This window comes from Falco punctatus (genome assembly GCF_963210335.1).
Source record: "Falco punctatus genome assembly, chromosome: 4".
NCBI lineage: Eukaryota > Metazoa > Chordata > Aves > Falconiformes > Falconidae > Falco > Falco punctatus.
Window position 1 is genome coordinate 65,792,773 of NC_137583.1, and position 18,733 is coordinate 65,811,505.

The 18,733-nt window shown below is 38.5% G+C and overlaps 1 protein-coding gene across 16 annotated transcripts in view; it reads left to right on the forward strand.

Annotated features, from left to right (window-relative positions):
- The window catches only part of PARD3 (par-3 family cell polarity regulator), a 481,499-nt gene that overhangs the window by 197,735 nt on the left and 265,031 nt on the right, over positions 1-18,733 (forward strand). For 8 of the 16 annotated variants that reach the window (XM_080384293.1, XM_080384294.1, XM_080384283.1 and 5 more), the window contains exon 4: positions 10,225-10,430. In XM_080384293.1, the coding sequence (XP_080240419.1) occupies positions 10,225-10,430 (206 nt within the window). The remainder of the gene's footprint in view (positions 1-10,224; positions 10,431-18,733) is intronic. The other 8 variants (XM_080384285.1, XM_080384286.1, XM_080384282.1 and 5 more) reach the window with 1 other exon arrangement.

An 18,733-nucleotide genomic window follows, 5' to 3' on the forward strand; every position in this document is an offset into this window, starting at 1 on the left:
GAGAAGTCATGCACAGCATTGTATCTTCATGCAGAGAGCCGTGCCGTCTGCCCTCCCGGGTCATGGGCATGGCAGCTCCCCTGGCATGCATCCCCTGTGGCTGGGGAGTGTTGGTGGCATTTCATCTCATTACTTAAACACACAAATACTTGATTTGTCTTTGGGGATTCAGCTTGATAGTTGTAGCTGAATGACAGAAAATAATACTCTTGAGATCTTCATGCTCTGTGCTTTGCCTTTGAGCTGTATTACTCACTGCATGCAGAAGAGCCTTCTGCTAAAAATTGTCTGTCTGGGTACATGAGGTGGCATGGCATGGCCTTTTCCTAGTTCTGCTTGAGATCTTTTACTCTTCTTGGTCATCATTGGCAGGTAAGAGCTTAGCAAAATGTTAACTTGCAGAGATTTGATAACACTTTGAACGAGAGCATGTTTCATGAATGTACCAACATATTTCTAATCCTAGTAGTGTTTCTGTCATGGAAACAAGAACAGGTTCCATTAAAACTGCAGAAGCTGTTAGTAATTTTTAATAGATGTTAAGGGCTGTGTTCACTCTATCTTATTATAGGTGTTAGTTGTAATTTTTTTAATTTTTTTTTTCTATTTCAGAAGCGTGGTAGTGTGCATAAAGGGTGTTCTTTCCACATGTTCTTTTTTCTTTAAATTTGGTGCATATAGCTATGAAAATGCATGCACAGATAATTTCTGACAAAAAACCCCAAACCACTCACCTTTAAATGATTGTAGTCAGGTTTTCTTGGTGGTCAGAACTATTAATGCTTCAGTTAAAAATCTGTCATGAAAGTGTGAATTTTGGGTAACACAGGCTCAGATCCACCTCCAGGTGGTGATACTCCAAAATTATTGCCTTCTCCAGCCTGACAGTGGCCTGGAACCCTGTACTTCTCTGCAGTGGAGTGAGGCTGGAGCTGGCCATGCTTGCCCAGCCTGCTGGAGGAGAGGCCAGGTGCCCAGTGCCTGCTCAGTGGCAAGGAGGTTCTCCATGGAAATGTGAAGACATGCTAGGTTAACAGCCAAACACGTCCAAAGATGGAGTATGCATCTGATGACTGGCAAAGAAATACTTCTTCCCTCACGGTTTCAAACATAAATGAAGTAAACAACCATCATATGTAACTTGTTCACTGTTCACATAGTTAAGCTGCCAGTAGCTTCCCTGCTGCCACCTGTTATTTACCATGTCCTGTGTACACGCTGGACTATTTTGTGATGACGTTGCAATGTCTTTACAAATCCAGAAGTTTGGTGGTTTTTTCCCTGTTTAAAACCCCAGCAGAAATGCGGGCGGTTTTAATGTCCTTGCTGTTTGCCCAGGAAACGGGCAGTGGGTAGTGTTTCCTTCTCCAGACAGGAGCCACAGGGGCGATGCTGATGGGTGATGTGGAGGCTCCACAGCCCTCTGGGCAGTGCAGACTTTTGAAAAGTCAGTTAGTGCCATAACTCATGAGCCAGTGGATATGACAGTAGGTTCTGATGGAGAGGAGGGAGGGAAAGATATTCCTGTACCAGCTTTGTGAGGACTGGTGTAAAAAAAAAAATCCCTTACTAATTACACACATACCTGCTGAATTGGAGTTAAGCATGTTTAACTCTTTGGCATCTGGATATGATCCCCATAGGAATTCCCATCTCGCATATGAGGTGATGTAGTGATGCATGAGGTTGTGTTGCCAACAGATGTTGAAAGAAAGTTTATTCTAGGATAAGTTGGAAGTAGATACAGACCAAGAAGCAGTTCTGAAACTGTACTATCTAGTACCGCAGAGTAATGGTACTCCTACCTACAACTTTTCCTCCTCATATAAAGGCACAGTGGTAGCCTGGCGACTAGAAGGGGGTCACAACATTGGCAACCACAGCAGATTTTGTCTGTCTGATACAATCATGATGTGTATTATACACATTGTATCATTCCTGGTTCTGCCCAACTAGGCTTTTCAAGTTACAGTCTAAATCCTGTTGTTGCATCTGTATTTCTTCCCTTCTGTCCAGGAAAAAGTTGCAAACTTCTTCCTCTAAGTGAGCCTTTCTGAGCCTACCCAAGACATTTAGATCATAAACTATAAACAGTTTTCACATCACTGCATTATGTTCACTACAAGGAGCAATTTTGCCATTCAGTTTTAGTTTTTTTTTTCAAAGTTGTGATAAGAAAAGTATCTGGCAACTTCCTTGCTGTGTCTCAGAGTGGTGAAGCATTATCAACTCGGAAGTTGCTCCCATCACTGCAAACCCTTGCCTGCACTGCTAAATGACTTGTGAACGCAGATGCAAAATATAGTGTCTTCATTATAATATAAATATATATATAGCAAGGCGTGATCTTAGATGTAAGCAGAAAAGCTTCAGCAGCAGCAAAGCTGTTGATGCATCTACTGTAGCACAACTGTTTGAAGAAGTAAGGAAGAAATTTTGCAAAAATTCTTAACATCTAGGGGGCTAGAAGTGCATTTTTTCCGACATTTGTAGCACTAGTGTGAAAACAGATAAAGGGGTAATCCAGCATGTTTTAAGCAGATCCACAAAGAATGTACCCAAAAAAATGAGGCTGCAGCTCATTAAAACGTACTGAAACATAATTTTTTGACAGGGATGAGTAGAACATTTGTAAGATCTGACATTTTTGTCTTTTCTCTTGGCATGCAAAGATATTTGCATTTTAGAAAAAAGCCCAGAGAAAGGAGACAGAGAAGGTGGAGGTAATTAAATCTTAATTTTGGTTTTAAAGATCTTTCTCTAATTAGCTTTAAAAGTCAGTGTCTAAGTAAATTGAGTTTCAAGCTGCAATCATCTTTTTCCTCCTGGATCTCAGTATTCAAAAGTAAGAAGAAAGAATATTAGAGAAAGGGAAGGAAGATTGTTATTTTAAAGGCCTTTCAAGATAAGGATTTAACATTACCTCATTATTAAAATACAACTGTGGCAGGTTGATGTTTTCTTATTTCTGAATTTCAAAGTCATTGAGCAGTCATGTTTGGGAAAATGGAAAACTTAGGTTCTATTAAAAGAAACTGAAAATGATACTAAGAAGGTAAGGACTTATCTTCTTTCTTTTGCTTTGTAGTAAGAATTTTTCTGGTGGGTTGAATGTGTTCTTTTCATTGCTGCCCATTCTTCCAGAGATGATCTTACTTTTCTATGACTCGTTTCTGACCATAGGCATGCTAATACAGTATCTTGTATTTCTTAAAGTTATGCTAGCTCACAGTGGGTTTTTGTTTGCATGTTTTACACAGCCAAGTGAATTCTGTCCATATTTATGTGATGGTTAGGGACATACGCACACCTGTCAGATTCTGCAGGCTGAGTGTGAGAGTTCCCTGACCTGCCTCAGTTCATCTGCCATCTGGAAGACCACGTTGTGCATTTTTAGTGCTGCGGTATGGCCTCTGTCCTGCTCCTGATGTGGCTGCCTGCCAGATCTCCAACTGCATGGGGCGGTAGTATGAGGAAAATAGAATAGTTGTGATTTGTCATGATTTTAATGTGCAAATGCTTATAAATGTGCCATTTTAAAGCTAAAGAAATAAGGAAGTAGAGAAAAGTATTTGATAACATTGAAAATATGTGAGGAAGTGCATAAGCTGTTGTGTGAAGATCAATAGCTAGAAGAATAACTGAAAACAGTTGGATTTGTACATGAAGTAGTTATAAATATGTGGAATTATGTGGAGTTAACAATGATTGTTTTTCTTTGTAAGAGGAATGGCAGTCTTGTTATTTAACCAAGAGTTCCGAATGTAGAGAAATTCATTTTAGAAGTTGACGTTTTTAAGCATAAACATATTTTCAAGTAGAGAAACGCTAATTATCTAAACTATGCAATCTTAAGCTTTTGTATAATTATGAGAGAGTCATGAACACTAGGTAGTTGGCATTTATAGGTGAATTATGCACAATTGATGTAATACTTGCAAATGTTAAAATATTCAATATAATTTTAAGCATCTTGGAAATTCCAAGTCAATGTGAGCATAAACACTTCCGTATGGTTTGAAAATCATCATAGAAATCTTAAAAAGTTGGAGGCAGCCTTACTCTAGAGATTGTTGTCCCGTAGGGGGTTGTGAGGGTTCCTGTTTTTTCTGGGGTTAACATCTTTAAATCTGGGAGAAGCAGTACTGTAAAAAGTTTGTTACTTAAATTTCCAGATGTTGATAAATTAGGAATGGAGAATAATATGAATGGAGGAAAGATAAATAATAATACGGATGTAGTATTATTATTTTTCTTTCCTCAATTCATATTCATATATTTCCAGTATACATACTGGAAAAATGCAACTTAATTCAGCATGAATAAAGTTGACATGTAAGAGTATTGATCTAAACTGAACATATACATTAATTAGCAAGATAGAGGTGCTGAGGTGAGGCTATAGCAAAAAATTTAGGACTTCTATGGATGTTCTGGATTGATACCATGACAATAAAATACCCAAATATGATTATTGGTGACCATGCATTAGTGTCGAAGTTCAAAAAAAGACAGGGAGGCTGCTTCTTGTAAGATAGCTGAAGACAATACTGAAGGTATATTGTAAGATAAATACACTATTCTGGGTGTCTTCTGAACAAGTTAAGACCAGAATAATATTTACATAAATGAACAGTGGTAGAGAATTAGAGAGGCAGAGGTGAAGTTATGAGCTATGTAGCACCGTTTAGGGGAGAAATGCTATAATTGTCTGTGACACATGAAAGGAAAGGATAGTTTCATAAGTGAAGGAGAGATAACTAGTAATAGGAGGATAAATTTTGGGAAAATAATAACAATTTAGAAAAAAAATATTCTGAAGGTTTTGACAAAGGAAGCAGTATTCACTTTGGGAAATTCTTTTATTAAATAATCATTACTTAATAGCGGAATGGATTGTAGGGGAGATAAAAATAATGGCTCTGGGCCATGAATAGGGAGTTGGTGGTATAGGTTATCTTCTTCCTTTGCTGTCATGTCCAAAAGTATACTTCTGGTGGTATGGTGCAACTGGTGGTAGCTTTGCAGTGCTACTGTTTTGCATCCTTCCCCACAGTCACCTCCATATAGCATGCCTGAGATTGCTTCTGCAGGACAGATGATGCAGTTGTCCAGGGAGTAGTTCATCACCTCTGGAACTGCTTACATTTTAAAATATTTTTTTCTTTTCTAATTCAAGATTCCTACGTTTGATTTGCACTGTTTTGTTAATACTGTAGAGAAGTTCTGGCTTATGTTAGCTGCTGCTAGGGTTTAATGCAGTTTGTAGGTAAGTTCACAATCAGCAGGTTTTTTTGTCTCCAACTGTTGTTCTTCTATGTGTAGTCCAGTTTACAACAGCCTTAGTGGTCTTTGTAAGTTATCATTGTCTTGTCTCTAGAGGTTTGCAAGAAAGTTGAACTGATCTGGGAATTTGAGCTTTCGAAAGTCATGAGGGATGTTTGGCTGTTGCTGCCAAGTGAGTGGAACAAGGAACTGAACTGAACCTACTGAAATTGGAACCAGGGCCTGGGGAGCTCTGGTGGAGTCTGGAGTGTGAAACTCAAGGCTAATCTAAATATTTTAAAGAGATATTTCAGTTAAATATAGACAAAGTCTTAACTTGTAGTTTCAAGTATTTCAAGCTGAAAGTAGCCGTCCTGCATTCCTGAGCCTCAGGATGACCCTGATTCATCCTTCCTCTTGGCCTCCAGATGAGGATTTGAGTGGTAGGATGAGGTGGATGGGTGACACAGGCGTTGAGTCTCTGTCTCCCATCCCTGGACCAGTTTCTTGATGCTGAGGTAGGATCTACGTGTGCCTTGTGTAGACAACATACCTTGATGTACATACGTATCTATGGGCTTATTTCAGGAACTCTGTCTAACCGGAGCAGCTTCCTTGTTGAAAGCTGCTCTTCCCCACAGAGTTTTTTGTTTTACTGAAGAATCATTTTCCCAGAGAAGGCTAGAGTATGGAGAGAAAACCAAAGTCCTGTTCAGGTCTATTCATCAGTCATGGGCCTGATGGTGTGTGTGAGGTGGCCAGAAATGACCATAAGATTATTTTTTCATTTCTATGCCTTAAATTTCACTGCACACCACATTGTGCAAGCTGCCATGGCTGGCACTAAGGAGCTGAAATATTAGCTGAAATCTTCACAGAATAAAATTATTTTGGCTATGCTATACAAATATAGGTATGTAGTTTTCTAGTCATGCCCTCCAAGCTGACATCTGAGAGGAAATTGGTATGGGAAGGTATGTATTAGCTTTATTCTGAGAGACCACTGTCCTCTGCTCTGAATGCCTGCATGCAGGGCGACATGCTCAGCTTTATGGATGAAATTTGCCAGACCCTCAAATGCTTTTCCTCGTGAGTGTATTTGAAAATCAGAGAAGGTGATGACCCTTTTAAAATAAAAATGGAATTGCTGGCAGGAAGGGAAGGTACAACTCTGTGTTCTTAACATTTAAAGATGGTTATAAAATGTGTATTGGTTGTTTTTATAATTTATAGTGAAACTGCTGTTGCTTTTAATAAAATGAGACTTCCAGTCAGAATTTCATGATTATGAATGTGAGCATTTTGCTATCCAGCTTGTATTTATCCTACAAATAACCATTTTCTAGCGGAACTGTGGCTATATACATAACTTAATGGGATTTTCTGTCACACATAATTCTTTCTGAAGTTATAGCGTTAGACTCATGGGTGAATACTTCAGGTCCTTGAATGTGGCTCAAGAACTGAGTTAGTGGTAACTTTCATGATTTTTAATTTAATTTTTCCTTAATTCTTAGACTTTTAAAACTTCCTGTAATTCATTATTAGATTTACCATTTCAAGTGCTTATTTAAAAGGCACCTTAGCTGCAGAAGTAAATCAATATTTACAGTGCATTAGTGCCACAGAGAATTTGAAGCCTTGTGATTAGAGTTCATTGCTGTTTTATCCACTCTTCAAAGAAACCACAGACTTCAAACGGTATCAGCCATCATCCTGGAATCAGTGACATTGCATTCGTCCCGTGCGTACTTCATCTTGTGGTTTAATTATTAAGTTCCTCTCCTTTGATTTTTCTTTTAATATTTCAAAGTATATCCTCTTCAAATCTATAAATTCAAGTAAACCAGAAGATTGTAATGAACAATATATTGGTAGAAAAATCTGTTCAATTTATTCTTTTATGTTATTGTTTTAATGGAGAATATCGATACTGAATAGAATACTCAGTATAGAATTGGAGAGAGGAATGCAGAAGATTATGTTTACCATTTGTGGTTAACATAGTGTGAATAAGATTTAATTCTTGGATTAATACCTGGAGTGCTATTGACCATTGCCAAGCAGCATACACTAGAGCTATCTCCCATGTGCTTGTCCCATTCTAGAAATTAAAAAAAATTAATAATTTCCGTATATTTAAATTTCTAGTTTAACTGGGAAATACACAGATCTAACACACCCAAATTACTGTCTTTTATAATTCACTGTATTGTGAAGTTTGGTTAGTAATACAAATCACTTCTCCTTATGTATGGAACTATTTTCATAATGAGAGACTAGAGCCGATCATGCTGCATGATTATATTGCCAGAATTCTTTTTTTTTTTTTTAATACAGATTTGGAGAAGTGTTCAATAAATGTCTGAAATTATCTCAATAACTAACCTTACTAAAATGAAACGGGTTATATTAAATGTGGCTCATCAGTGAATAGACTTTGTAGAGAAACTTCTCATGTTAATGTTTTCTCTGGAGCATAGTAATATTTGGGAATTCCATTGCATGATTAACTTCCTGTATTGTGAAAAGTCTCTGCTACTTGGTGCAAACTGTCAGGCTTTCACTACAAAGTGAAAGGCAAGGCAGTGATAATTGCTCACTCCTCTCCAGGAGCGCTGTTTTGAATTCCAGTTTCTTTCTTTCTTTTTTGGTAATTCAGCTTATCTTCTTACAGAAGTTCACCCAACTGAACTTTCGTTTTGTCAAGCAATTTGAAGAAAAAGTGTAAAAATACAAGAACATTTTGCTTTCACCATGCTTATATATAGACGTACAAGCATAAGGAGCAAGTGAACTCACGTTTGAAAATTTTAGTTCTCTGTTGTAGGGTGGGTAGCTAAGGCAAACAAGGATAATATGGACGGGCTGCTGCTTGGAACAGATATAGATTGGTATTTTTCTTAAGTGGCACTACATACCACAGAGCCACTTTCTTGCTCAGGCTAATCTAATAAATGAGAGTGTATGTTCAGGGCTGTGCCAGCAGCACAGGCACCCCTGTTAATGGGTCACCTCATTACACATCACATCCCTGTTGCCGGGACTGCAGCTGTACCGCCTTTGTTACAGACATCTCTTGTGGTTTGGTAGTGTACTGTTATGATGTTTGTCATCTAGGGGGGAATGAGAGGCTTTACCTTCAGCTGCTTCATGAAACCTGAAGTAATTGAAGACAAGTCAATCAAAGAAAACCCCTCTATTATGAGTTTATGAGTATATACTGAGTAATCAAAATGGAAATAGAGTTGACTCAGACCATAAATACTTTTCTGTGTAATTAAAGTGATCTTTCCTGAAATATTCTTTTAATTACTTCTAGTTCTGTTATACACATTTATAGGTGTATATACATATGTATGTGTATAAATATGTGTATAATTACTTCTAAAAGCAAACATTTTGTTTGCTGGATATTAACTCTTGTGAATATCTGTGTTATGAACATGAAGAAAAATGGAATTTCCAAAGGAAAAAGAAATAGTATAACAATTGTGGAGAAAACCCATTAATTAATTCTTTGTATTCTTGTTTACCGGAGTGAAATAGAGTGACTGTTTTGGTATTTGGTTGTGTAACGCTTCTGCATATCTCAGCAGCACGAGTCCTAGTTGACTCTCCAACTCACACATTTTCTTAGCGTGATACAGTTTACTGTATTTCTCAGTGTCTCTATAATGCCATGCAAAAAAGATGCTTTGGTATTATTATACGTAACATTAACGTAAACATATTGTAAAGTTTGAGACAGTCATTTAGTGAACCGCTGTCATTGTGCGTTTTTTTGCTAGCATTTTGAGACATACCCCTTCAGCTTCCTTGGGAATTGTTTCATCAAAGCATTAAAACGTAGATTTCTTTCTCAGCTGTTGCCCAGTGTGCCTCTCCCAGTGACTCTGCTGCTTATGTGCCGTAGGCTTCACCTTTTCTTTTCCACTTCACACTCAAGGTTCCCAGTGCAGCAGTAAAGAGAAATGCAACTGATAAATCATGTCCCCTCCATTCTGATGCTGAGTGGGAAAGTGCTAAGAGGTCACAAATACAGGCAATGAAACTTCTGTTTGGGCAAGGAGACGATAGATATGTGGATATTTGTTGTAGGATAATAAATGAAATTGGAAAAAATTAAGTTGTATTTCAAGAGAAACTAACTTTAATGTGTCATCAATGCTTCCAGAATGGATTTGACCTCTACATATATTAAAAGAACCTATCGCTTTGCAATCAGTCTACCTGACTGCTGTATCATTTATTACTAATGAAATATTTTTCTCCTGTCAGCCATGCCAGCTGGAAGGCTAAGGGAATCAGGGTAAATCAGCACAGATCTTCTTTCAGCTGTCAGGAAGAGGCAAAGGAAGAATGCAGCGTAGAAAACACTCAATTTCATAAGTTTTGGGAAAGAAACTGAGAGTGTATTTTAGAAGGCGAGGAGGCTGCCTTTCACTGTAGGGAGGCTGGTGTGCAGCTTCTTGCAGGCGTGTTGTGGTGGCAATGCCCATGCTGCAGCCGTGGCAGTGGAGTGGGGGTCACATCAGCCTACTCCACCCCTTACTTTGTCATGAGGCCGTTGAATTCAGGCCTTTGGCTACTTGCTTTTTAAAATACCTGTAAGTTACCTTAGCCTCTTAGTTGTTCAAGCTTATGCATTTTTTTAATTTTACACAACCAACGACAGATAGTAGCTATGCTGTGTTTGTATGTGTAAAGCCAATGAACTCTGCTAGATTTGGAGTTAGGTTTTGCCCTCATTTTCTTCTCGTGTGGCCAAGCAGCAAGGCTGTGGTTTTGAGGAAACAGACCTTGTCCTTGAGGAGCTATGCTGAGGTCAATAACTCCTTACTCTGTGAAACCACATTTGGTCAAACCACCCATCAAGAGCTTGAAAAAATATTTTTCCTATGTGAAAAACATTTGAAATCTACTCAGTGTTTATTTACTGTCTGCTTTATTCTTCAGATATGCCTCTTCATGTCCGACGTAGTAGTGACCCTGCACTGATTGGCCTCTCAACCTCTGTAAGTGACACAAATTTTTCTTCAGAAGAGCCTTCACGGAAAAACCCTACAAGGTGGTCCACAACAGCAGGCTTTCTCAAGCAGAACACCCCCGGTGTACCCAGCACTCATGAAAGAAAGGTATATTTCTTTCCCCCTCTTTATCCAGTAAGTGGCAAATGTCCTTGAATTCTTGTTTTGTCCTTCTCTCACCTTCTCCTGGTTTAAACTTGTGATTTATGACCTTGTCCACCAAACCCCATCATCAGCAGAGCAGTGTTTGGCTCACACGTGTCCTGCCCTTCAGGGACTCTCTGTGATGCCCACAGTGGGGGCTCTAAAAACTTGATTTTTGCCATTAACCGTAGCTGAAACTGATTACTCATTACTCTGCAAAGCAGGGCCTAAATGCTGTCACACGTTTTCTTTGAATGCAAATAGGCCATGTCTATAATGATTTTTAGTAATCTCCACAGACGTCCTAATGTCAATGAATAATCTGCATGCCCACAGCAGTTCTGGTCTGTCTTTCTGACACGGCATTGCTAGTTTTTACTTTCTAAGGCACTAGTAAAGTAATACAAAACATAAATTGCAAATGTTGTCCATCCTTGATAACATTCTTGAAACTAAAACAGTGTAATGTAGAGTGAGTATTTTTTCCTTCATTTTTCCAATATGATTTCAGTATCTCTACACGAATTGCATTATTAACTAAAAAAGTCAGCAGGAAGTTCCTTTCTCAGTGCATTATTGAAAAAAAATATTGAAGAAATATTCCCTTTTGTACAAGCCCCTGACATTGCCCATTATTGTGATGGTAACTTGCAGACAAACTCAAAAGGAAAACCATATATATATATTCCAATAGAAATGAGTAATTTTTAAAGCAAGTCGCACTTTTGGTTGCCATTCTGACTGCACAACACAAAATCCTGTTGGAAAAGACACATCTTATTATAGCTATTTTATTTTTTTCTTTATTAATATTTTTTCATTATTATTATTATTAATTCTGTGTAGTATAAATGCAAACTAAGACTGCAGCTGAGACTCCCACACCTCAAATAAAGTCTTCACATGCTGCTAATGAACTGAGCTATCTTCAGTGGGCTTATGGTTATTTCAGACACATCTATAAAAGCACAGTACTCAGGCATTGAGGTCCATGTTCTTACAGAGATGCCAGTTTAACATGGTATTGTTAGGTCTCTGCTGGTATATTTTCTGTCACTTGTACTGGTGTAGTACAGAAGTGCATGTTGTTTCAAAAGATGTCTTTTATACTATTCTGATCTGAAGAAGAAAAATGATAATTAATCTATTTGAAGTGTTAACATTTTTAGTTAATTTTTCTGAAATCATAATGAGACTGTACTTCATTACTCCACAAGCATAAATATGGAGGGCCATACAGCATAATCAGATTTCTTGGAGTGTCTGAAGTTAGCAGAAATTGAAGGGAATTGAACAGCAGCTGATCTTTCACACTAGTCGTCTTGCATCATTAGTTGTTCAGCATGTACATACTCTCGATTTTTGTGAAAGTGTTTCATGTCTCTTGGAGCATGGTGACCAAACTGGAAAGGAATGCATGTGACCTTATGTAGTGATGGGAGGCAAGGCACAAGAGAACATTAAATCAAGATTGGAAAGGACTAACATAGGTTAGTTAGCACAATAGATACTAATAATTTGTTTTACCTTTTTTTGCACACTGTATACATGGATCCTTTGAATACAGCAGCTCACTGAATGTGCTGTTTTTAATAAGATGCAGTAAACAACTGGAATTAAATAATAATTGCTTGTGCAACATATGTTATGAATTAATCCCAAATTCATTTGTGCTAGACTTGTTTTTTTCATCTTTTTTCAGCATCTTGATTTCTTCATGTGAGTCAAGATTTTGTAGTGAATCCTAGTTCTCTTAGGAATGGATATTAAGAGTTCTCCTTTCATTTCCCAGTATTAGCAAAAATTGATTTTGTAGTATTATTCTAAAAGGCTCATTTTTGAAGTCTGTGTCACCAATCCCTTACCAAAGTACTAACTAACACTGAATTTTTACAAATGTATTTTGGTTAGTTGAACTATGACAAGTCCTCACTACTTTTCTTATGTTAGGTTGTTTTCTTCAGCTACTCAGATAACAAAAAGAGATGGCTGTGCTTTGTTCCAGACAGTTTCATTGATTGTAGATGACACAGACATTTCAAGCAAGGCAATGAGAACAATCTTAATTTTCTGCTCAGTGCATTGGGCTTGAGCACCCATATATCTTTTGTGGGCGGATGGCACTATGTAATGTTTTCACTGCAGTTCTCTTTCTTGACAGCGCAAGAACATATGTTCTTGGGCTGAGATTTGCAGCACAGTTGTAGATTAGCAACTTTGCCCCAGCAGTATCTTGCAGAAACAAGAAGAGGGTTTCTGGGAGAGTTGCCAAAAGCTTCATCTACCTACTGACTCTTAAGAGTAGTGACATTACTTTCAGCCTGTCACCTCAAAAGAGAAATAATTGACAGGTAGAAACCCTGTCCAATTTTTGGAGGAATTAGCAGAGGGAAACTGCATGTGTGTATCTGGTGGAAGGGATTTATCTCTTGGGGACAAGCAAGAGAAGACTCCTTATTGGTGTTTGTTGCATTTTGGGTTAGAAGAATTTGGAATGGCAGGAAAATGGGCAGATGCCCAAGCTGAGATGAAGTGAAGGGGTGGGAATTCTGCCATGCACTGAAAGCTGCAAGGATCCAGGACAAATGCCAGTAGTACTGGGCAAACAGAAGGGGAAAAGGGCACTGGGAAAGAGGAAAAATGTGGCTGTTCGAAGGACCCCATTGAAGAAACTGTAGTGCTATCTGTAGTTATTAGGGTAGATGAGGCAGCACATCAGGCTCTCCTGTGTCCTTAGGGGAAGAAGACAATGACCAGAAAGGGACAGAGTTTGGTTTGGAGGGGTCTGAGTTGGTCCTGCAAAGATCTGAATGTGTGTTAACTTGAGATGCATTTATGATACAGTAAGAAGGTTGTTTTGTTGTGAAACCTTGCACTAAACTGGATGTGCTCTCTTATATTTCATATCATCTTATTGTTAATAAACATCATATTTATTGTCAGGATTTCACAATACACGCTGTGTTTCCTTAGAATTGGAATCTTCATTATTTCTGGTTTCTGTGTTCATCTGTAAGAGCAACTTGAAACCAGATGTTCTGTGTCCCAAAGTACTTATTTATTTGAAGAATCATCATTGTTATTGATTATTTACAAGTTATTATAGTTTTGGTAACTGCTCAGCTAGGTAATTCCTGGCTTGTCCTTCTGTATCCTTCTCATGGTTGATCTCAACCAAATGATTAGGACTCCTTGTCTGTGCAAGTATTTACAAAATGGGCTCATGATTAGCAGCAGTTTTAGCAGGTAAATTTACTTCTCGGGATTTTTAAAAAACTGAATATTAAAATCACTTTCAGATACATTGTTTTTGTGAGAGACATACTAGGTAATACAGGTGACTCACAGCTTGGCTTAATCCTGTCTCTTGCTTCCTTCAGCCATTCTAATGAAATGAGAAGAAATCTCTTAGTAAAAATATCTTCTCAAAGGCCTGCAGTAATACCTGATTTGCAAGCTGTAATTTTGTTTGAATTGTGTTGAACTGTACAGCTGAACAGATTATATGCAGCTGAAGCATATAATGTGTGCTCTTTTCCACTGCAGTAAAATGTTTTTTGATATTGTTGTTTTCTGAATAACTGTTGATTTGAATCATGTTCTTAATAATTCAGTACCAAAGCCTATTGGCTTGCTTAGTTGCCTGTAATAGGTGTGAGCTGCATTAATGAAAAAATCATGTTTCTTTTCCCTTAATGTTTCCGTTACTGTATTGGAAGAATATAAATGCAACAACCAGATATGTTACATCTTATAACGACTGTGAATTAATTATCCTATGTATTTTCAGTGTGCTTTATTTTTAAATTTGTATCTCCATTTGTGGCAAGGAATTGCATATTGTTACAAATTAGTTACCTGCTTTGATCCTGCTTCTCTGAAAGACACAAGACTTATCTAGTTAACCTGCCTTGCTTAATGCAGGGATAAACCATGGCTAACTGGCTTATGAAAAATTTCCCACTGTGGCTTTTCTGAATTTGATTCATATGTTGTTGCATCAGAGATAACGGCATTGGTACAGCAGAAAGATGTGAAAATGTACAGTAAGAAGGAGAGCTCAAGAGAGAGCAGTGAAAGAGAAAAATGATTGTGCGTGGGCTTCTGTGCCTCTCTCGCTCCTGGGTTCACCCACCTGGAGCAAAGCAAATGGCATGCAACATGCTCTGCAGGGTGGATCAGCAACAGCAAACACATAGCTGAGTGTACTTGGCACATCGTTTTTAAAATAAATTTTTTCTTGTCTTTTTGCCTTTGCCATTTAGTCAGCAACCAGGCATTTTTGCTTGTTTGTTTTTAAATGGTTTGTCCATAGATGTATTTTGAAGTTGAAAATAGCCATATCTTGTAGGAATAATTATTTTTAGGATGTGCTTTTCTTCCTACTTGGAAACCGAATCTTTTCGGGCTCTGTAAACTGCAGAGGAAGTATTTGAAACCATATCGGAGTGATCTAAGTGTCGTCTAGTGTCAAATCCCTTACCTGTAGAGCATTGTGTTTCCCATGTCTCTTCTTGCAGGTTTTTTTGCTCTTTCTGTGGGTTGAGACTGATAAGTATAAATTTTCAGATTGCTGGATTGTAGGGTTTTTTTTTATTTATGTGAATGATGCAATGCTTTCTAATACTCTTTCTAAACAGTATAAAAAATATTTCTCTAATGAAGTATGCCTAGGTAGGAGAAAAGCATGCATGCATTATATGAAAAGCTTCAACAATAATGGTATGTCAGTGTCAAAATCAGTTTTAAAGTGAAAATTAGTTTCATTTAGCTTTGAGTCTTTTTAAACACAGCTTAGTGAAGTTTGCTTTATCACTGTCACCAAAGACATCGTATTTCAATAGATTTTAACTGTAATTCAGAGAATTGAAGAGCCCTGTATTAGAACTCTTGTGTGTTAGTGTCATTTTATAGTCAGGGAGTCTGGATTTCAGATTGTAAATCAATTATTTTGACTAGGAAAGACTGTGGACTAAAAGACTGGGCATCATTCTGGGAAAAAGAGACTGGAATGTTGCTGATGCTTCTTGGGAACCTGAGTCTCTGGTTTGTACGCCTGCATAAGGGAGGTGGCATGTATCAAATGGACAGTGTTGGTAAAGGGCTGTAATACAGTGGAATCAGCTAAGGAGAAGTACAGGGTAAATGCAAAGAACCTGACAGCTCTGTCATGATAGGTTTTAAACCCCCCACGTAATGAACAGAGCTTTCTGCTTTCAAAATAAAAATGCAGTGTGTTAAACAGAAGTTCTGAAGGATTCAGTAGCCATGAATATTTCTTCATCCGTGTTTATCTGAGCAGAGGTTTTGTCTTTTCAGTGAGACAGTCACAATTTTTGTCATTTCAGATGTGATTTCACATAGACTGAGAGGAAGAGAGAATGAGAGTTATTCACAGATGATGAAATAGTGTTTTAATGCAGAAAATGTTATAGGAGAGAGAGTAATGGAAATTCAAAGCACAAAAGTCACATACATGAGTTTTCTTTCTTTGTGGTGGTAACGTGTTGCTGGCAACTTGTCATGCGATGATGAAATAGTTTAGTGGAATCATACCCAAACAGAGTGCAATATAAAATAAACACAGTATGTGTGATTTTTGTCCTGGGTAGTTTGTAATATTCATGACTTGCACAGAACAGCTGAGGTTGGAAAGTGCCTCTGGAGATATCTAGTCCAACCTTTCTGGTCAAAGCAGTGTCAACTAGAGCAGGTTACTTAGTTCTGTGTCCAGTCAGGTATTGAGTATATACATCTGCAAGGATGGAGGCTGCGCCACCTCTCTGGGCGACCTCTTCCAGTGTTTGATCACCCTTACAGTAAGAAAGCTGTTTCTTATATTTTGAGTTAATAACTTGTTTTCTTTATATGCCCGTTGCCTCTTGTACTTTCACTGGATACCATGAAGAAAAATCAGACTTCCTTTAGCAAAGCAGCTAGTGATATTTTAGTGCAATAAAATACGAAATCTCTATGAAAGATCTTAAAATTCCTGACTGTCAAAACGTGAGAACAAATACAGTATTTCTTATCATCATCACATTGGGAATGAGAGAGACAAAGTAAAAAATCCTTGCCTAGTGCACAGAGAGGTAACAGCCAATGTGCATCACTTGCTGCTGTGCTTTTCTGTTTGCTGAGAACTGTGTACACAGACAGGATTCAACTGTTTGCATCCAACAGTCAGTCATGACCAGATGTGTTAAGAAGCAGGGAAAAAGCCAACAACAAAACCAACAAATCCGTAGTGAAAGTGAGATTTTTCTCCATTTTTAAAATTGTTTTACCTCACGGATTATTAGTGCAAGATAGAGAGATCTGAGAGCTGGTGAGGTTTTTCCCGCTTCTGCTCTGAGACTGAGCAAGTCTGTTGATCACTTTCCATCTCTGTTCTTCATCAGTAGTGTAGGAATAATGTGTATTTTTCTCCTAGTACTGAGCTATCCCATCTCTCTTTCTGTGTAATTGGTGAGCAATGTCTGGGTGAGCTATGTCTGGTCCATAGGTGAGGGAACACAGTGCTGCTTCACAAGCTGGGAGGTGCCAAGGAGGGTCTGGATAAGCGAGTCTCTTTCTTACTGGTGATGAAAGAGTGGTGGAACGTGCACAGGTTGTTTGTCTTTTCATTTCAGTAAATGTGTGGAGCACCTCTCTGAGAGGCAATGAAAGCTATACTGAAGACTGAAAGCTTTCAAGTATGTGGTCTAGGATAACTGAAGTTGTAACAAACAGCTGACTTTTCCTCTGCCATTCATCTAAGTGAATGTGTACTTAGCAGATTCCCATGTTTCAATGTTCATCTTTAGTTCTTTTAATTATTTTTTGGTGTTCTTATAGCTTACTCTGGGTTTGGGAGTGAAAAACTCTGAGCCTGAAAGAGTAAGTTGATAAAAGATTAAGTAAGTTAAAAAAAAAGTTGAATTCTCAGGTTTAGTGACTTTTTTTTTTTAAGTTTAGAAACACACATACATTTTTTCATTGGCAATACTTGTATCCAGGTTTTGACCTGCTTTCATCTATTTAGTTGCAACCCACAACTGTGCATTTACAGCATACACCTATGGTTCAGGAGTTTCTGCAGAATCATATATTTGTCCATCTTGTTTTCATATTATCAAGGTTGTGTATTGGTACAAAGCAGGTCTGGATTTTGGCTGAATGTGTAGCTGGCAAATAAAGTTTAAAGTACAATCCAGGTTGCAGGCTGTGCTTCCCTACAGTGTTCTGACATAAGCCTGCATGGTTTAAACAGTAATTATTTCAGCCTTTTTTGCTGTATTTGTTGTATTTTTAAACAAACCTATGTCATCTTGGAATAAATACCAATCACACAGGAAGACAAGGAAAGACAAGCAGGCAAAGCAGTCTCAGAATAAATTTCAGACCAGTATGTGGAACCAACCTGTACAAAGGAGTGTAGTGTGGCTGGAGAGGGCATAGTAAGCTTTAATTAGTGGGTGTGCTGGTTTTGGCTGGGATAATTTTCTTCAAAGTAGCTGGTACGGGGCTGTGCTTTGGATCTGTGCTGAGAGCAGCGCTGATAACACGAGGCTGCTTATGTTCCTGCCGAGCAGGGCTTGCGCAGCCCCAGGGGCTTTTCTGCCTCTCGCCGCACCCTACCTGCCTGCTGATGGGAGGTGGCGAGTGAATTCCTTGTTTTACTTTGCTTGCATGTGTGTCTTTTATTTTACCGGTTAAACTGTCTTTGTCTCAACCCACGAGTTTACTCACTTTTCTGACTCTCTTCCCCCGTTCCACCGGGCAGAAGCGAGCGGGTGGCTGTGTGGGCTTAGTTGCTGGCCGGGGTTAAACCATGACAGTGGGGCAATTCGGCACCGGTAAATACAGGATTTCAAACCAGGAATGCCTAGTCACCCTCTGGGCTTATTTCTGGTATGACTGAATTTGGGGCTGAAGTAGATGTCACTTAGCCTGGTTTTGTTTCACGGCCTGATAGAAAAGGGACGATCATTCTGTGCTACCGCCCAGTTTTATTGTCTCTTTATAAACGAGCTCTTCAGCCCCTACATATAGATGTCCAGCTTAAGACCATTGCTTACTGAGCACACGAAGTAAAAGAAATCTGGACAAAAGCTAAACCCAAAAGCTAAAGCCAAGGCACAGCCACTTTGCTTGCCACGGGTTTGGGGCATTGCCCTCCTGCTTCTGACCTTAAATCGCTGCTCTTCTCTGTGCTTGTCCATGTAATGAAGAAAGGGGTGATGGTGGTGGAATATTTTTAGTTTGAGAAGACAGAACGGTTAACTCATCCCCTGGGCTCCTTTCATCGTTTC